This window comes from Thamnophis elegans, chromosome 6 (assembly GCF_009769535.1).
Source record: "Thamnophis elegans isolate rThaEle1 chromosome 6, rThaEle1.pri, whole genome shotgun sequence".
Lineage (NCBI taxonomy): Eukaryota > Metazoa > Chordata > Lepidosauria > Squamata > Colubridae > Thamnophis > Thamnophis elegans.
Window position 1 is genome coordinate 58,267,357 of NC_045546.1, and position 20,673 is coordinate 58,288,029.

General features: G+C 40.9%; 1 protein-coding gene across 5 annotated transcripts in view; it reads right to left on the reverse strand.

Moving 5' to 3' along the window:
• Positions 1–20,673, reverse strand: part of KDM6A (lysine demethylase 6A) — a 266,555-nt gene that overhangs the window by 17,270 nt on the left and 228,612 nt on the right. For all 5 annotated transcript variants that reach the window (XM_032219796.1, XM_032219794.1, XM_032219797.1 and 2 more), the window contains 4 exons: positions 19,135–19,199; positions 6,948–7,022; positions 3,967–4,115; positions 1,037–1,151 (listed from right to left, as the gene is read on the reverse strand). In XM_032219796.1, the coding sequence (XP_032075687.1) occupies positions 1,037–1,151; positions 3,967–4,115; positions 6,948–7,022; positions 19,135–19,199 (404 nt within the window). The remainder of the gene's footprint in view (positions 1–1,036; positions 1,152–3,966; positions 4,116–6,947; positions 7,023–19,134; positions 19,200–20,673) is intronic.

Consider the following 20,673-nt stretch of genomic DNA (forward strand, 5'->3'; position numbering starts at 1 on the left):
GCTGGTTAAATAGATTCTAGCTAGGATGGTAACTTTTATCTACACTTGTATACCAATATTGTCATTACCTTAGAAGTTGCATAAAGATAGAAGAAAAACATAGGAGACAATGACAAGCATAACAAATATAATTAAAAAAAGAACTGTTTTAAAGAAGATTAATCTATTGAAAGATCAATTGAGGGATCACTAGAACATTTTCTGCTATAGGTTTTCTATGTTTTTATATTTTAATATTCCTTCACATTTTTAATTAAAGGTCTTAATCAGAGGTGGGTTGCTGCTGGTTCGGCCCAGATCGGCCAAACCAGTAGTAGTGGCAACAGAAGGCTCTGCCCATCTGCCTGGATGCTTCAGTGCATAAGCGCGAGCATGCATGGGAGCCCACGCGGGAGCGCGCCTGAACTGGTAGTAAAAAAATTAGTAACCCACCTCTGGTCTTAATATTTATGTTGTCAATTCCTTTTAGAATTTTGGCCTGCCACACTTTCTCTTATTTCATTATGCTGTTTCATTAGTATAGTTGATCAGAGGGGGGAATAGAAAGGAGTAGGATTGTGGAATGTGTTGTTGTCATTCTTTTCTAGAAGACCAAGGTCATCTTTTGTCTTCGCACCTTTACACCTGACCTTTGGAAGCAGCTGGGTGGAGATGACAGCATGGAAGAAGATTGGACCATGTGATGGATTTGTGGGTGTGGGGACAAGATCATGAACTTTTAACTGGGTGGAATCCCAGGAAGCTCTTAGAATTGGGATTTCACAGATGTGTTATATGTCTGATTTATTAAATTGGAACTTTAAGGATCGTTTTGCCTTGGAGTCTGATTTAATTCTACATGATACTTGGAACGCTGACATTGTATTTAAATTTATTTATATGACTGGGTATGATAAAATCATTGTCTGAAGGAGAGGAGGCTCTCTAGGGGGTTTATTTGGGATTTCTGAGAATTATAGTCTGGCTCCACCTGGAGTATTATCACTTTATCATCTCCGTTTTAGAGAAAGATACACAGAGAGAATTCAACACTTACTTTTCACAGAAGTCATTCATGACACCCCAGTAATTTTCTGGAACAACAAACCATTCACAATCACCTGGGCCTATATTTATATTGACTGAGCAAAAATTGTTATTTTCCTGATGACCTAAAATTAAAACAAAATAAGTGATGAATTATAATCACAATATAAACAATAAGGACCATATATACATAGGAAAACAACAGAATTTTAAAGATATCAGTGTAAATTTTCATAACACTATTCTTGTTTGAAATGATATGTTTATTCAAAGCAGTGCAAAGAATGAAGGAGAAGCAAAGTCCTCCACAAATGAAACAAAAAGAAAAATAAAGAAGGAATACAAGTGTAAGTTTATACTATTGTCATCTTGGTGGTGCTTACTGTGTTTCCCTGAAAATAAGACCTAGCCTGATTTTTAAGCATGCACTCCCAAAATAAGTCCTAGTTAAGAGTCCATTCACTCCATCCCATTGTCTGTTTTTGTTTGCCTACGGCCACAATGGACCAAAACGGGTGGCCGCACGGCACATCCAGCAGTTCAGATCAAATACCTTCCGTGTGCTGGATTGTTCCATTTTTAGAAGGGGAAAGCTGGCATGGCCGTAACTGAAGAACCGGGGAGAGGTGCAGGCAGTGAGGTGGGAGTGAGGCAGGGGTCAGGGATCAGCCCCCCACCAGGCTGAAGCAGAAGAAAGAGGGAGGAAGGCACCTAAAGTGCATTGGCCTGTGTGCCTCGAATCAGTTGCAGTGTGCTGCTGTCACCGGCCTGCTAGATTGCTGCACCGCTGTCTATGTGAAAAAATAAGAGATCTCCCTTCCCCCCCTCCCCCGGAAGAAAATAAGACCAGATCATATTTTCAGAGAAACTTGGTAGATATTACAGCAGATATGGAGAGGTAGGGATTGAATCACAATTTTTCTACCAAAAAATAGGCTTTGAAGTAGTAATTAAAAAGGGAGAGGTGGCACTAAATAGTATATTTGAAGGTAGTTTTATAAATTAAAAACAGACAAGGAAGAAAGTTGACTTCAATATGCATTTCAGCATCTTTTCTAATTGCTCACAATCCATTTGGCTGTACGAAGTGTAGTCTTAAGCATTTCAATGTTCCCTTCCTGACCTTCCATGTAGCAGGCGAAGTGTGCACATTCCATCATTCAAGGAATTTGCTACTTTTCACTCCACTAACTCTAGCAGGCTCTTGGTTTCTGCCACTTTGGGGCATCTTCCCTTCTTTAGCCAACTATCAGCTTAAAACTTTATGTTCTCAGGTTCAGATCTTGTATTTGGCTTCCCATCCGTGCACCCCAACTGGGAGACGGTTGTTTGTCTGTAGTTCATATCTGTGTAATTTAATTGACCTATATGGGTTCTGGCTCTTCATCTCTGACCACAGTTCTTCTAACAACCATGCTACCTCCTTTTCCACTGACCTTTTTCTTTTTTTCCCCTAGCTGTGGATGCACAGGTAGTTTACATTCTTCCTTTCTCTGATTATGACAAAGGGGAAGAGTCTAGAAACAATAAAGTCTCATTCTTTCTCTCCTCCAAATTCAAGGGATCTGGAGGAAATCTCCAGAAAGTAAGCATAAGATGAAAAAGCTTGACTACATAAACTATAAATACTTAACAAAGTCTAGATCAGTGATGGCTAACTTTTTGTTGTTGGGTGCCAAAAATGCAAGGGAATATGTGCGATAGCATCAGCGTGTGCAGGTATCCATAATGCAAACTGCTTCCCCACATGCTCATGGATGCCCAAACACTCATGCTCCCCCCCACGCATGCTGCACTGCTCGCCTCCAAGCTGAGCTTGGTATTTCCTCCAGGTTTTTTTTCCTCCAGGGGTCCAGGGCAGGCTATTTTCACCCTCCCCAGGCTCCAGGAAAGCCTGTTTTTGCCCTCCCCAGGCTCTGGAGGCTTTCCTGAAGCCTGGGGAGGGTGAAAACAGCTTTCCCTGGCCCTCCGGAGGCTTTCTGGAAGCCAGAAACAGATTGTTTCCTAACTTTCAGTAAGCCCGTTGGGCTCATTTTTTGCCCTCCCCAGGCACTGGAGGCTTTCCTGAAGCCTGGGAAGGGCGAAAACGGCCTCCCCAAGCACTCCAGAAGGCCGAAAATCAGCTTGCTGGTGCGCGCATGCGCTGCTGGAGCTGACAGCTCATGTGCCGGCAGATATGGCTCCGTGTGCCACCTGTGGCACCCGTGCCATAGGTTTGCCATCACAGGTATAAGTAGTGTATAATAAAACATAACATAATGCATTTATAAAGAATTACCACGTTTCTAAATAAAAACTAATGACAACAACTGTATCCCTGGTTATCCAATAATAGAGCATCAAAAAGCTATTTAAGAAGAAACACTTTAATGCCTTCTTGAATCCCAAGAATGAAGGGGGAAGGGTGAACCCAGTGTATTCTATCGTGTAGAACCACACAGAAGATCTCCCATTTGATCTATGTCTCATCCCCTCTTATGGTAGCAGAATCTTAAATTGGATCTCTGCATGCATTCTCAGAAAACAGCAAAATGTTGGAAAAGGTAGCGTATGTCTCTTCTTAAGAACATTGAGCCAGAAGGGAGAAGATTTGTATCACACATCTTATCATGCAAAATCACTCCCAAGTCTTAAACTCTCTTCAAGGTGTTTTTTTTTTTTTTTTTGAATAAGGGTGGATGGAGAACATATATTAGGAGACTAATGGTTAGTTTCTGTGAGAACAGCCTGTTGGACTACATGGACTAAGAGTCAAATCCAGCAGGGCATTGCTTATGTCATGAAGTCTAGTCATGAAGACTAGTCATTGTCTACAGCTAACCAGAATCCCCTTCTAGTGTCAATACAACCCAATGTTTTTCTGAAATGAAGCTAAAATTCATTCTACTAATGTTTTCTCCTCCAACTCCTGAAATGGAGCATGTACTTTGCATAACCTACCTGGTGTTCTGCTGCCTGGGACTTTCATATACAACTGAACTGTATTCATTCCTAAGACTGTATGACCAACATGACTAAGAAGGTTTCCTGCTGATACTACTCGCACGAAAGCAGGAAGCTTTGTAAGTTCATGTAGCTGTAGCTTCCATCTGTTACAAAACAGCAAATGAATTGGTTATATAATATTTTGGGGAACACAAAGCATTTTTATTTCCTGAATAGTTTTTAATAACTGTATATAATTACAGTAAAAATCTAAAGGAACCTTAAGCATACCAGTTGGAACCCATGAGAAAACTAAGAGCAACCAAGTGTAATAATGACAATTGAAAGGAAGAATGACATAGGTGAGTAAAAGAGAAAATTATTAAATTGTTACAATGTATTAAAGCAACTTGTCCAAAACAAGTGTTCAAAATGAGCATACAAATCAGACACATATAAACCAAATTTAATTAATAATTCTTAAGCCATCATCTACATATATCAACCCTAAAAAGATGAGCATAAACGTCCCTTCAGTCTCTCAGCTGGGATATAATATTTAGACCTTCCACCTTTAATCTTATTCTGCAAAAATGCATGATTTAAAATATAACCATTAGTCTAATTCTAGGGAGGAAATATTTATTCTTCAGACTGTCATGGTACTGATGGTGTATGTAAATTGTCCTGATATATTTAATAAATATTACCCACAATGGATAATCAGATGAGAATTTGAGATACTAATCAATGTGGCTGGCAGCTTGGTGTTTTCTGAAAAAAATATTTTCTGAATGCTCTAAAAAACTTACTCCAGTTATTTTAGGTGGAATATAATTTTAAATAAATAATTGTCATCGATTAAGAAAAAATGATTTGAGTGAATAAAGGTGTTATTTTAAAGAAAAATCAATATCTCATTTATACATTGATCGAGAAAAATACTTGAATTGAATTTCTAATATAGAAAATAATACCGTATATACTCGAGTATAGGCCGACCCGAATATAAGCCGAGGCACCTAATTTTACCACAAAAAACTGGAAAAGTTATTGACTCGAGTATAAGCCTAGGGTGGGAAATGCAGCAGCTACCGGTAAATTTCAAAAATAAAAATAGATACCAATAATGTTTTTGAATATTTATTTCAAAGAAAAACAGTAAACTAGCGGTGTATTCAATGAAATACTTCACTCACCTCATGATGCTGATGTCCCGCTGTGATGATGTCCCGTGCAGCCGCAGGAGCGATGTCCCGCCTCCTATGACACACGGCACAGTGATTCCTATCATTGGATCACTGTACCAGAGGAGGTGGGACATCGCTATGTGGCTGCTTGCCATAACAAGGAGGAGGTGGGACATCATTGCAGAGCGGCAGGAGGGGGAGGAAGGGGAATCGTAAGACAGCCCTGCATTACATTAGAACGTGAGGAGGGGGGATGGTGCGGTGCGCGCTGCGCGGCAAACTGACACAAAGGGAGGGGAAACTCACAGGGGGACTGGGCCATTCACGAGTGTCACCCAGCGGCATGGCCCCGCCCCTTTTTCTCCTCCATTTCGGGCAAATTTTTCACTGACTCGAGTATAAGCCGAGGCGGCTTTTTTCAGCCCAAAAAGTGGGCTGAAAAACTAGGCTTATACTCGAGTATATACAGTATCTCTTTTGTTCTAGATTTTTTACATGTAAAAGCAAAAACATTCAACTTAAAAAAAACTAAATCAGGGGTGTCAAATGCAATTTCATTGAAGACCACATCAGCATTATGCTTGCCCTCAAAGGGCCAGTAGCTGGGTCGCCGCAACTAGGTGGGCGCGGCTGGCTCGATGCCGCTCATTAGGTATGGCTGATTCGGGACGGCTGGGTCGGGATGGAACAAGTTGCACCAGCTAACTCAATGTAGGGACAATTCGGTGCCCTACAAGCTCCTTGCCCTCCCCCCACAAACTTCTGGCAGCCAAGTGCATATGTGTGTGCTCACACATATGCACACATTCCAAGTTTGGGGACTTTTATCCATAAAGGAGAGGGCCTTCTCCCCAAGCCCAGGCATGATTATCAGTTTGTAAGCTCAGTTATGAATAAAAATCTCCAAGCTTGGAATGGGTGAGCAGAGGCGGCAGGGGAACAATTATAGTTGCACAAGGAGGCTGGCAATCATGTGTGATAAGGATGCTGGCTTGTTGGGGAAGCCTTCTCTCATGCAGCTTCCCGCCACCACCACCACCCTTCTTCAGAGATCTGTCAAGGCAGAAGTTGGACACAGAGAAAACTGCTTCCTACAAACTTTCTGCTCCACACTTCTACATGAAGCAGCATTGTCCTCTACTTCCTGTCGGGGGCCAGGCAAGGCTGGAAGGGGGGAACTGGAGGTCTCCAGCAGAGGAAGGCTTGGGCAAGTGCCAATTCTAGTCCACCAGAGGAGCCTTGCTGTCTCTCTCAGGCCACAGAGAGAACCCCTGGATGGTGGTGCAGGCAAGCACTCAGCTTGGCCCTTGAGCTCCCGGGGCACTGGGACCCTGCAGTCCAGCCCAGCCCAGCCCAGCCCCATTTCCCCGAGGGGGTACACGGCTGCGCTTACCTTTCCTTTTCAAGGAGGTAAGCTGCTATGCTTGCTCTCCTTGGCCAGGTTACTCATGGTGGGTGCGGGAGGGCAAAGTGCATGGGTCAGAGGAAGGCCCTTTCCCTCTCCATGAAAGGAGATCTGACTTTGTAACCAAAGCACCCTCAGCGATAAGATGAAAGACCACCTGGAGAGGCCAGGAGGAGAGGCAAGGGGATGGCAAAAGGAAGCAGGGTTGCTAGTGGCCAAGTGCTAAGGTAAGACTTCCTTCAGACCCACCCTCTCTCTCATTCCAATCTCGCTCTTTTCTTCCTTCCTTTCCTCCCTCCTGTCTTCTCATTCCCATCTTCCTTCCTTCCTCTCCTTTAATAAAATTATTCAACTGGTAATAAAAGGAAAGTGTTTAATATTGTATATGTGGCTTTACTTACTTCTTGTCATCTGATAAATCAACGTTGGTCCCAAACTTGATAGTTTTAAAAGGTCCCCTTTTCCTCTTCCCAGAACTGTGAATTAAAAGACAAAGTAAGATATCAATAAATAAAATTAGTTTTTTATTTTAAAACATTTTAAAAAAATATTTTAAAATCTTTGGGTACTAGTTTATAGTATAGATACATTTGAAAAGTCAGACAGGTTTCAATAATTTATTTAGGGCACTGAATCAGACAAAGAATGCAATGGAACAATCCCCCCCCCCCAAATACATTTAAACTGGCTTAAATGTTTACTAAGCTATTGATAATGAATAGATTTTGGTTCTGTCAGGTGAAATAAAGATATACTATACCCCTATGAGATCAGCAGTTACATTGTTATGAAGATTTTATTCATGACCAATTAACTGCAAGCTTAAAAATTACCGTATTTTTTGGAGTATAAGATGCACCTTTTTTCCTCAAAAAAGAGGCTGAAAATCTGGATGTGTCTTATACATCGAATACGGTTTTCTGCCTCCTGAAGCCCCGCCCCTTCACCAAAATGGCTGTGTATAGCCTTATGGAGGCTTACAGAGAGCTTCTGGGGGCTGGGGAGGGCAGAAATGAGCACAAAATGGACTGATTTTTGCCCCCCCCCCAAGCCCCAGCAGCACTCTATAAGCCTCTATAAGGCTATGCAAAAAATGGGCCGCTTTTTTGCTCGTTTCTGCCCACCCCAGGAGCACTCTGCAAGCCCCCCCAAGGCTATTAATGCCTTTTATTTGAAAAAAAACGGGGCCGTTTTCACGAAAAGCAGGCCATTTTTGGGAAGTTTGCAGAGTGCAAAAACTTTCTCCCTCCCCCCTTTCAGAAAGCTCTTTAGTTAGAGTGATTGATGAGAATTACATTGATCAAGTGTTGTGCCAGCAGAAACAAGTCTTAGGTGCTCCAGGTTATCAGCGATTTCTTTCTTTAGCACAGGGATAAATTCACCTGGGAACATTGACCTACCTACCTACCTACCTACCTACCTACCCAATCTCTCTCTCTCTCTCTATCCCTCTATCTACCTACCTACCTACTCTATCACTACCTACTGTATTACTCTCTCTGTCCCTCTATCTACCTACCTACCAGGGACGTGTAGTCAGAGGAGGCAGGGGAGGCAGATAGCATCAGCATGTGTCGTCAAAGTGTCATCTACAGGAGGCGGCAGGAGAACGAGGTGCCTCATCTAGTCTGACTTTATGATCACTCGAGCAGAGCTAAGCAAGGGTTAAAAGCCGAAAAATTCCTGACGTAGATGAGGCACGTCATTCTCCTGCCTCCTGTAGAGGCCGTTTTTTTAAGAGGCTTTTTAGAGGCTCTGGCAGCAACTAGCTCAGCCTGGCCTCAGCTCATGCCTTTTTCAAAAAAATTTGAAACCCCTGTGTCAATGCCTCACCAGCCATAAACCTCACCACACGTCACTGCTACCTACCTACTTTTTCTCTCCCTACCTACCTACTGTATTTCTCTCTCCCTCTCCCTCTCCCTACCTACTCTCTCTCTCTCTACCTACCTACCTACTGTATTTCTCTCTCCCTCCCTCTCTATCCCTCTATCTACCTACCTACTTTTTTAAAAAAAATGCTTCTTCAAAACCTTGGTGCGTCTTATACTCCGATGCGTCTTATACGCCAAAAATATGGTATATGTATTTGGTCTAGTGGTGCAGTTTGTTCTATTGCAGGGGTGTCAAATGCATTTTTTTATTTTTTTGTAAAAACGTTTTTTATTTTTCCCTTTCAAATTCATTCTTAGATATACATTCTTATAATTGCTATTTAACATTTGTGAATTCATCATAGTTCCTGTATTCATTTTTACACACACACATATATAATACAGTTTGGGTCACTTTCTTGCCATCCTGTGTCTCCATCTTGTTTTGCAACACCTTTCTCCTTCCATCTTAACTTCCCTTCTCTACCTTCTTCTTTCCTCCTCTCCTTCCTTTTTCTCTTTGGATCTCCTCTTTCTTACCCTCTCTCCTACTCTTAATTCCCCACCCTTACTTTCTCTGCTTTACCTTTCCTTCTTTTCCCTCCTCATCCCCTCTCCTTTCCGTTGTTCTCCTTGCTTATTTACTTTCTCAGGGTGGCATTTCAGCGATCCCAACTTTATATTTTCATACCAATAATTTTCTCTGTTTACATTTTATTTCTAATATTAGTTCTGCTTATATCATTTTTCTGCCTGTATATTTACATTTTAGTATTTTCTTATTTCCCCTCCCCCTAATTTAATAATCTGTCATCTGAGACATTTATTTCATGTTTTGTTCCTTTTTCTTTGTATTTATATCTTTTTTCAAGCCACTCGTAAAATCACTCCCATGTACTGTAGTATACTGATTTCTCTTTGTCCTTTATTCCCAATGTCAACCTGTTCATTTCTGCACAGTTTAATATCTTCTTTATTACCTCCCATTCCGATGGGATTTTGTCTGCTTTTCAATTTTGTGCAAATACAATTCTAGCTACTGTTATTATTTGTACAATCAAATATGAATCTTCTTTACTATATTTCTCTGGTAGAATACCCAATAAAAATACCTCTGGCTTAAACTCTACTGGTTGATGTATCATTTTCTCTAACCATGTTTGTATTTTAATCCAATAGCTTTTTGCATCCCTGCGCGTCCACCACATATGATAATATGTTCCTGGCAATTGGTGACATTTCCAACATTTAGCTGATTTATCCTTAAACATGTTTGCTAATCTTTCAGGTGGAATGTGCCATCTATAAAACATTTTATATAAATTCTTTTTGTAGGCTGTCGCTATAGTCAATTTATATTCCTTTCCCAAAGTTGTTGCCATTATTCTAGTTCTATTGTATATCCAAAGTTTTTTGCCCATCTTGTCATTGTTTCTTTAACTTCTTCTACTTCTAAATTTGTTCTAAGTAGGTAACTACAATTTTTAAATCATTTTTCATCCGTTCCCATGAGTATCCTATCTAATTCTGAATTTTCCATATTAAAATCATACTCTAACATCCTTCTCATATCTTGTTTGTATTTGCATTTGTTTAAACCATCCTATATAAATCCCTTGTTCTTCTAATTCTTTCTTCTGTTTTAGTTCTCCCTGTGTTGTTAGTATATCTTTGTACCTAATAACCTTTTTCATACTACTAATATTTGGATGTGTCAAAGCTTCCACCGTTGAAAGCCACATTGGTATTTCCATATAGCGCTTTTCTTTCACTTTTTCCCATACTGCATATAAACCATTTCTTACATAGTGTCTCTGAAAATAACCATGTATTCTATTTTTCCCATACCACAAAAATGCGTGCCAACCCAATTGCATATCGTGTCCCTCCAAGGATAATAACCTTGCATTTCTTAATAATAGCCATTCTTTTATCCATGTTAGAACTGCTGCTTGGTAGTATAATTCCCAATTTGGTAAACCAAATCCACCTTTAATCCTTGAATCTTGTAACATTCTTATATTAATTCTTGCTTTCTTTCCTTGCCAAATATATTTTCCTATTATTTTATTTTATTTTTTGAAGTACTGTTTTTCCAGTTTTATGGGTATTGTTTGGAATAAAAATAATATTCTTGGTAATATATCCATCTTAATTACCTGTAGTTCTTCATTTGCTGCAAGTTTGTTTTTTCTTTTGGGATAAGAGTTATATACGTCTCTGACCAAGAATCTGGTATTTTTTATTTCAATAACAGCTCATTGAATACTTCTAGCATGATGTTGCTTAGCACATCTTGTAATGTTTTATAAAATTCTGCTGGTAATCCATCTGGGCTTGGTGTTTCCCCTTTTTTTTTGTCTTTTTATTGCTTCTATTACTTCCATCATTGTTATTCTCTCTTCTAGTGCCTTTTTAAATTTTTCTGGAATCTTAGGTATTTCTGCCTTCTCTAGATAGTGTTTTATCTTTTCCTCTGCCACTGTGTCTTGCTGGTATAGTTCCTTATAATATTTTGCTATTTTTTTCCTTTTCTTCCTTTTGATAACAAATATTCCCTTCTTGGTCTGATAATTGGATTATGATTTTTTTTCTTTCTCTTTTTTCATCTTGTACGCCAACCATCGTCCTGGTTTATTAGCGTTTTCAAAAAAAAATTGTCCTGCGGCTTTTACTTTATTTGCCACTTCTTTGTTTTCCATTAAATTAAATTTATGTTTTTGTAGGTCCATCAAATTTTTAATTTTAGCATTTTGTGGGTTTCTTTGTAGTTCTATTTCCAGTCTCCTGTGTTCCTCCGCTATCTTCTTTCGTGTTTGTCTGTTTTGTTTGTTTCTTTTTCCTAGATAAGTCATTACTAGTCCTCTAGTATATGGTATCCCACACATTCTGTAGGGATGTGTCCTCCTTCTTATTCTCTTTGAAAAAAAGTTAAATTCTTTTTCCATATATTGTTGACATTCTTTTTTATTTAATAGATTTTGATTTAATGTCTATTTCATTTTTTTCCCTCTGACCTTTTCATGTCATTATTATTGGATTGTGGTTTGGCCATATACTTATTTCTCTAGCAATCTTTTGTGTTTTAGCAATTAAATCTATTGTTGTCCAAATCATGTCTATTCTTGACCACGACACATGTCTATTTGAGTAAAATGTATATTGTTTTTCTCTCAAGTGTCGTCTTCTCCATACATCTTGTACACTTAATTCCTCCATCATTGTAAAGAATGTTTTAGGCAGTGTTCTCCTTAACTTGCTTTCAACTTTGCAGTTTTATAATCCAACTCATTATTTACTATTGCATTAAAGTCCCCTAATATTTATATTCTATTATTATCTTTTTGTGAAGTTGTCCATAAAATTCTTTTTGATTCTCATTTGTCGCATATATCGCCACCATCAATATTTTTTTTGTTATTCATCATTATTTCCACTATCAATATTCCTTTTTCAACTTCAAATATTTGCTTTGATTGTATTGACTTTTTGATATACAATGTCACATCTTTTTTGCTTTGATCAGCAAGTGTCATATACAGCTTCCTCAATTTCGGATAATCCAAATATTTTTTGTGTTGTTGTCAGCCTCTGCTTTGCTGCTGCTTCGGCTGCCATTGAAATGGGGGAGGGGGGCATGGTATTTGGGAGGGGAATACTAATTGTGCTGGAGGAGGATCCTGGAGTTTGCTGCCTCTCTTGCTGCGCATGCGGAGGAGGTTTCCCGCCAAGGCCAACGGCACCAACATTCCATCTGGGTGATGCCTTTCGAAGTTATCTCACACCTGACACTTGGGAGAATTATGATTGGACTGTAACTGGGATGCCAAGGGGAGGGGAATGGGTTATTCTATATATCATTTGCTTTCGCGCCTAAATAATCAGTCTTTCGCTTTGCCACGCTTCTAATCATTTATAATTAGTAAAAGTACACTTGATTTCTATCAATGGAGTCTCGTGGTTTTCTTTCCTAATTATTCAATGGAGGAGTGCTGACAGTAAGCGAAAGACTGATTCACACCCCACCAGGAGTTTTCAACCTACCGTGGGGGGTGTACTCACAAGAAGGACGGAGAAAATGTCATTGCAAGCAAGCGATGATGAGGAGGTTGAAAGAGAAACTGCAGAACCAACTTTACCTGAAAGGCTAGCTGGCCTAAGGATAGAGAAGCCTGCGGTTCAGCCCCGATGGACTTTGGGAGTGGGGCAAAAAGAGGATTATGAGGATTATGAGAATTTGGATGCAGGAGTCACCAGACGGAAACAAAGGAAAACCCCAGCAGACTGGAAAGAAACTATGACCGAGAGGAGGTCCCGGGAGAGAGAAATGGAAAGAGAGCAAATGGAAGAATTTGCACAAAGGTACTCCTTGCATAAATTTAGGGAGGGTGAAGAGGCCGAGGGGGGATGGGAGCAAGCAAACCCAGAAACAGTCTCCCTCCCCCACAGCCAGGGCTGTTGCCAGAGTAGGGGGGTCCCCCAGAAGACGCAGAAGTGCAAAAGTCCCTCCCTTACCAGTAAAATATAACGGTGATACAAAGAGGTTGGGTCCTTTCGTCATGCAGATTTGCAACTATATGGAAAAATATGGCCAAGTTTTAGAGTCAGATGAGATGAAAGTGCGAATAGTTTCACTTTCTTTGGAAGAAAAAGCGGCCGTTTGGATGGTGAGCTTATACCAATGTAATTCCCCTGTCCTGAGGAATTTTAATGGCTTTATGACTGCACTAAAAAGGAGGTTTGATGACCCGCTGATTGAGAGACGAGGGAAGGTGAATTTTATGGCCCTAAAACAGGGAAATAAGCCAGTGGCTGAAGAGGTTCAGGATCAGTTTGCATTGGGATTAAATGAGGACATTTACCAACAATGCGTTAACAGACACCTTCCTAAGCGAATTGTTGCTGGCTATGAAAATACAGCAGATGTTGAACTAGACTTGATTAGAATTCAACGTGTGAAAGGGGAAAAAGCAGAGAGATCACCCCCCCAGCTCAAAGGGCCCCATTCCGCATCAGGGGTAAAGGGAAGGGAAGCTCCACCGGCAAAGACAAGCCTTTCATGTGCCTCCGTTGTGGAAAAGGAGGCCATCGCGCCATGGATTGCCGCGTTAAACTTCCTCCGCCCGCCCAAACCCCTACCAAGAGGAAAGGGAAGGCAAGCAAGGCCCTGGGGAAGGAGAAGGGAGCTGCGCTCGCTGCTGAAAATACCCCCCAGTGTTTCCAGCCGGAGATGGAGGAGGGAGCGGACGTGACCACCAGCTCCTCTGATGACTCTGATGACGACGGCTCGCCTCAATGCGTGAGTTCACATAAAGGCCCCATGTTGATCCCAATTGAGTTAGGGGTGCCATCTGGTGGGGAGACGGAACGGCTTTTGCTCTACTCGATTCGGGCTGTTCTAGATGTATGATTAATCCTGCAATGGTTGAGAAACTGGGCTTAAAATTGAGGACTTTGAAAACCCCTATTGTTTTTTGCCAAATCGATGGATCCATTGCAGGGGGAGGCCCGGCCCATTTCTACACTGAACCTCTAGAGATGAAAATGGGCACCCATGTGGAATTGATCTCTTTTATTGTGGCACCTGGGATGGACAGACCCCTTATTTTGAGACTCCCCTGGCTTCGTAAATGGAACCCTCGCATTAACTGGAGGGAGGGGTGGCTGCGCATCCGGACCAGCACAGCCCCAGACGGGGATGCCAACGCCCCTGAGCCTGGTGGCTCCAGCCCCACATTGGCCGCCGGGGCCAGGAGAAAATTGAGGGGGAGGAAAAGATTCCGAAAGAATATTGGGACTTAAAAGGGGTTTTTAGTGAAAAATCTTTGGATAAGCTTCCACCCCACAGGAGCACTGACTGCTCCATTGAGATTTTGCCTGGAGTGCCGCTTCCAAAACCCCAAATTTACTCTATGTCGCCCAGGGAGATGGAGGAAATGAGGAAGTTTATTGACAAAAACTTACAAAGGGGTTTCATTGAACCAGCCAGACCCAAGGTGGCGGCCCCTGTACTATTCAGGGAGAAGAAAGATGGCTCTCTGCGCTTATGTGTGAACTTTAAGAACCTTAATTCAATCTCTTCTCATAATCTCTACCCTTTGCCTCTGATGAAGGACATGCTGGCCCAACTGGGAAAAGTCCGCATTTTTACTAAACTGGACTTAAGGGAGGCATACTATAGAGTCCAAATAAAGGAGGGAGATGAGTGGAAGACTGCTTTCAACTGCCCCCTGGGGTGCTTCTAGTTCCGTGTAATGCTTTTTGGCCTGCAGGGGGCACCTGCAGTTTTCATGCAGCTAATTAATGAGATTTTGCATGACCACCTTTACAAAGGCGTTATCGTATATTTAGATGATATCCTTATTTACATGCAAACATATGAAGACCACGTCAAGTTGGTCCGCACTGTCCTGAAGAAACTCCAAGCTGCGGAACTTTATGCCAAGTTATCCAAATGTGAATTCCACCAGGAGAAGATAGACTACCTTGGGTATCGCATCTCACCCACAGGGGTGGAAATGGACCCCGCTAAGGTCAAGGCGGTCACTGAGTGGGAGGCGCCCTGCACACGGAGGCAATTGCAGAAATTTTTGGGTTTTGCTAATTTCTACCGTCAGTTCATCCCTTCTTTTGCCAAAATTGCACTTCCCATCACTAATTTGTTGAAGTCCAAAGGTGGACCGAAACCTAAACCTAGCAAGCCGTTGAATTGGACCATGGAGTGTCAAGCTGCGTTTGAAAAGTTGAAGAGACTTTTTGCCGAAGAGCCAGTTCTGAAGCATCCAGATATGGACAAGCCTTTTGTCGTTCAAGCTGATGCCAGCGACGTGGCAGTGGGAGCCGTTTTGCTTCAGACTAATGACCAAGGTAATCTACAACCTTGTGCCTACACCTCTCATAAACTCACAGAGACAGAGAGACGTTGGGCGATTTGGGAGAAAGAGGCATTTGCTGTACGTTGGGCTTTGACCACATGGCGCCATTTCCTGGAGGGCGCTAAACACCCGTTTGAGGTGTGGACTGACCATAAGAACTTGGAAGTTTTGAGGACTCCCAGGCGACTCTCCCCTAAGCAGATGCGATGGGCTCAGCATTTCAATCATTTTAATTTCACACTCAAGTACATCCTGGGGGGGGGGGGAGAATTTCATGGCTGATGCTTTGTCCAGACTCCCTCAATACAACTGCTCTAAGCTGAGTATTGTTCAACCCGTAGTTCCCGCATCCAGCCTTGCTGCTCCTGTTGTTACTAGGCAACAGACACGCACTAAGGTGGACGTGTCTCAAGATTTCCTTTCCGACCTCAAAAAGGCCCTTCCTCAGGATGATTGGTTCCAGCAGCATCAAGGTGAATGCACAATGAGAGACGATTTGCCATGGATTGGAGCGAAACTTTACGTCCCTGCCTCTCTTCGTCTCGTGGTTCTCCAACGGGCACATGATTCCAAGTTGGCGGGGCACTTTGGCTTTGTGAAGACACTGCATCTTGTGAAACGACAGTTTTGGTGGCCATCTTTGAAGAAGGACATTGAACTTTATGTTGCCAGCTGTCCTGTTTGTGCAGCCGCTAAGCGCCCGCACTTTTTGCAGGCATGTTATATCTAATTTCAATTTCTCTAACTTATTAAATGTCCTCTTTCTTTTTATGTTCCAATTTAGTCCATTTATGTTTAATGAGATTATTTTTATTTCTTCTTCTATGTCTTAATTATTTGTCGTTTTAGTCGATCTAGTCATTCTCATCTCCATTTGTTCTTTAATCTCTTTTGCTCTTGCTCCTTCTCTTAACGCCATTTCTTCTTGTTCTTTAGCTAGTTCTCTCTCTTCTTTCACCTTCTCTTCTTGTAGTTTTGTTCCACTTTCCTCTCTCTGTCTCTCTTCTTGTGCTCCAAAGTATTGTTCATAAAATAACTCTGCCTTCTCTACTGTATCCAGCCTATATCTTTGTTCCTGCCAAGTTATTAGTATCTCTTCTGGTATTAACCATCTGAAATTAACTTTTTCATTAGGCATTTTGTCAGGAGTTGATATTCTCTTTTTAGATCTCTCATCCTTATGGCAGTTGTTTGAGGACTATTATTTTTTTAGATTTGTATTTTATTGTGGTATTACCTGGAAGCTTGCCGGATCTCTGTTCTCAGTGTTTTCTTAATAAATCATACATGTACCTCTCTGGGTAATTTATTTCTTATATTATATCTTGTATGGACCCTGTAAGTTTCATCAATCCCACTTAGCACCTTTGCCTTGGATTCTTCCAGTCTGTCCGCCAATATATCGGCAATTTTTTCTGCTAGGTTCTTTTGGAATCTTAAATAATAGTCAGCCTTGTCCATCTCCCAAGATATATTTATCTTTTCTTGATTTTTATCTGTTGTTGTCAGTCCATCTCCTCCATTTCTTCTCTGTTATTTCCACCTTTTCTTCCACTTTCTGCAATCTCTGCTCATTTTTCCCATTATCTCTTTAACCACTTTCAAGTCTTCATCAAGTCTTTGTCTATTCTTTCTTTGAGATCTTCATGCATAGCCTGTAGAATACTCTTTAACTCCATACTAGCTTTATCTTGTGTATTGTTGTATTTGATGATTTTTGTGCTATAGGACTGGAGATTGTTGCTGTCGATGAAGAATATGCTGTAATCTTCTTCATCTTGTTGATTTATTTTTATCATCCAAATATCCTCCCCCCAAAAAAGAGAGAGAGAGAGAGAGAGAAAAGAAGGGGAAAAAATCTAAATTTTGAAGGTCACCTCTCCAAGTCTGGTGGGCCAAGCTTCAGGTTTTTGTTACCTTAATCCAATTGTAGTAGTAAAATAAAAAGAGAGAAAGGAAAAAAAGACCAAATTCCAACAAAAAGGAAAAAGAAAAAAATAGTAAAAAATTGACCACAATTGTAAAATAAAAATATGTCTTTAGTTCCCCTTATTTCCTCCAAGCGTCAGGTTCTTGTTACCCTAGTCCAATTGCAGTGAAGGGTAGAAAGACAAAAAAAAAAAAAAAACAAATTCCAACAAAGAGAGCAAAGAGAAAAAAAATAGTAAAAAAATTGACTACAATTGTAAAATAAAAAAATATCTTTAATCCCCCTTATTCCCTCCAGTAAGTACCCACTGAGTGGAAAATTACAGGGAAAAACCAAGGAAGTTGATTTAAAAAAAGGAACAAGGTACAGATCCACCTAAAGAAAATAACTTCCATTCTTAATATAAGCAAAAGCTCCACAGTTCCAAAGCAATTCCAGAGCTCCAAAGTTATAATCAGGAAAGTGGAAAACAAAAGTACAAAAGATGAATCCATAGCTGGCATTTTGTCTTATGTGACAGTTTTTATCATCACTCTGTTTATCAAGCAGCTTTGCGTTGTCCAGGCCATTATTTTTAATATTTTTCTAATATATTCTCTCTGTTGCCACTAGATGACACTGTTGTTACTGAAAAGAGTAGGTAAGGAAGAGGGAAAAAAATCCAAGAACAACCTAAGAGTTCCAAATTCTTTAAATATTCAATATCAAGTTTTTAAAATTTCACTAGCAATCAGCTCTGTCCAGACTGCTCTCTATTTCTCCGAACCATCCTCCCAAAACTATTTGATGAATAATTTATTTTTATTGGTGTTCGCTTCTCTGCTGCTCCTTTCTGGAGGGGTAATCCACCCCCCCCCCTTTGCCTTCTCTCTTTGTTCTCAGTCAATCAATCAGGGAGAAAAAACACACTTTTGAATACAGTGTGCCCCAGGGTATTATCACGATCTCACCCAGACATTCCAAGCTGCTTTTTTCGCTCTCTTTGTGAAGCCACCTCAACTCTGACAGCTCACAATGGCTGTCTTCCTGGCCACCGGGTCGGGAGCTATTGAAGACATTCCAGGGGGTTTGTGGCGCCCCTTCACATCTGCACATCAGTAGCAGTGCTCCCTTAGTCCTGCCCAAGGGAGGCTGGCCCTTCTCAAAAGGGAATCCCCGTTTCCAATCATATGTGATAAGGAAGCTGGCTTGTTGAGGCAGCATTCTCTCATGCAATTCCCCGCCATCCACTCCTCTTCTCCAGAAATCTGTCAAGGCAGACGTTGGACTTAGAAGAAACTGCTTCCTGCAAACTTTCTCCTCCATGCTTCCATACAAAGATCGTCCTCCACTTCCTGTGGGAGATCAGGCAAGGCTGGAAAGGGGGATCTGGAGGTCTCCGGCAGAGGAAGGTGAGACCAGTGAGTGCCAAAGCCTAGTCCACCAGGGGAGCCTCACTGTCCCTCTCAGGCCATGCAGATGATGCAGTTGACATTGCTGCCAGTGGCTGTGGCTTTTCCACATCGGGGAATGGCCGGGGACAGTCCCAGTGAAAGGGAAGTGCTTGCCGGCTGCAAGTGGGCCATGGAGCTGGTGGGGGTGGGGACAGCATTGATCTACAACTATGGGGGGCCTTATTTAACAGTGAAATTGCAGATATTATTTTTAAGGCTAAAAATTATTTTTCCTTTAATCAGATTTAAAACATATATGAGGTACTGCCTGCCCAAAAAGTTTCATTGATATTTTTCTTCTTTCTAAATGACTCCAGTAACATGAAAACTATTCTTGAATGCAGTTTTATATACTTGAGTACAACTTGTAGTAAGTTGTAGCAACATAACCACACACAGAAGAAACAGAATATACAAAGAAAATTTGCATGACAGGAAAAATTAATTAAACAGAGTAAAACACTCTATATACTCACTTATCAGACGATGTTGACTCACTGTCTGAATGGTCCTTATGGTGACTCTTTTTTTCATTTTCCTCCTGCAAATGTCATATAATTTAATACATTTTTTATTGTCTACCACAAATATACAGTATATGTACAATGTAAAGTGCCTATAAATATTTCTAAGATAAACATATACAATTCACTTCTACTGCCATAATCAATATTTTATCTTCCAGCCATTAACTCTATTCATGAAGGATTAGCTTCCAGTGAAATTATTCTTTAAGTTAATTATCTTCCTTTATAACCTTACAGTTGATGTTTGTTCTTTAAAACATCAACAGTGATGTTATAAAGACTATAAAGAGATACATTACAATTCTAAATAATTATACACACACACACACCACTCAATCTTGGCAGGGTTGAGCCATAGCCAGTTCTCCCTCATCCAAACATTCATTGCCTCCAGGCTTTGGGAAGCATCACATGGTCAGCCCAGAGTGGAGATGTACAACTGATTATCATTGGCATACTGATGACACTGTACTCTATGCCAGTGGATGACTTTGCCCAACAGCTTCGTGTAGATGTTAAATAGAATTGGGGAGACTGTACCAAGCAAAGGCTTCAGGCTCAATCTCTCCCTTCTGATCAACAATGAGTGGATCCAGAGTCAAGGAGAGGAAACATGTTGCCTGTGGTGGAATCTTGCATCGATTTGCAGGGGGGAGGAATTAAGTGACAAATCAGTATTGAGTTCTTGGTATGCAGGAAGAAAATTTCTTCTGTAATGCTTCACAGCATTTGTCTGATATATATGCACAGTGTACTTTAATCTGGCAAGATTCCTATCTAAATGCAAAAAACAATAAAAAAACTATTTTGAGCAATTTGTCCTGTTGTTCTTAGGGTTAGGGTCCACTCCTAATTCTGAGCTGGCCCAGAATGATATCATGTTCGAAGTCCAGTGATGATCTATTAAGCATGGGGTGAACAATTGCCTCCTTCAAGGCAGATAAAACTGCCCTCTCTTAAAGAGAACCATTTACTACCACCTCATAGGCTCAACCACCTGCTATCTTCCAAACAGACCTTAATTGACCAGAAAGAATGGGGACTTAAAACACAGGTGAACAAACTCATAGTTCCACTTCATTAGAGCAAGCAGATTCAAGTTTTTACAAGCAAGACCATACCTCAGACAACTTCTTAGTATTACAAAGCTGAATTCCAATTTTGAGCAAATCTGAGCAACTTTATCCGACAGGTGCCTAGAATAATTTTCAGCTCTACAAGAATTCCTGGGACTCCCCCTTACAAAGAAGAGACCAGGTCACTGTAATAGGGTCATTGGCCTGCTCTGTATGGATGCAATAAGAGCAGAAAATTAAGTAGATTTTGTTGCCCTTATCAGCACAAGTAATCCTTAAGGAAGATTCTTACCCATGCTTGTTTGGATTCATTATTTGTTTTCCTCGAGTGGATATCTCTTATGCCATTTCATCATCTGAACCACCTATGAAAACCATAGAACCCACCATAATCCATGAGCATAAAGAAGAT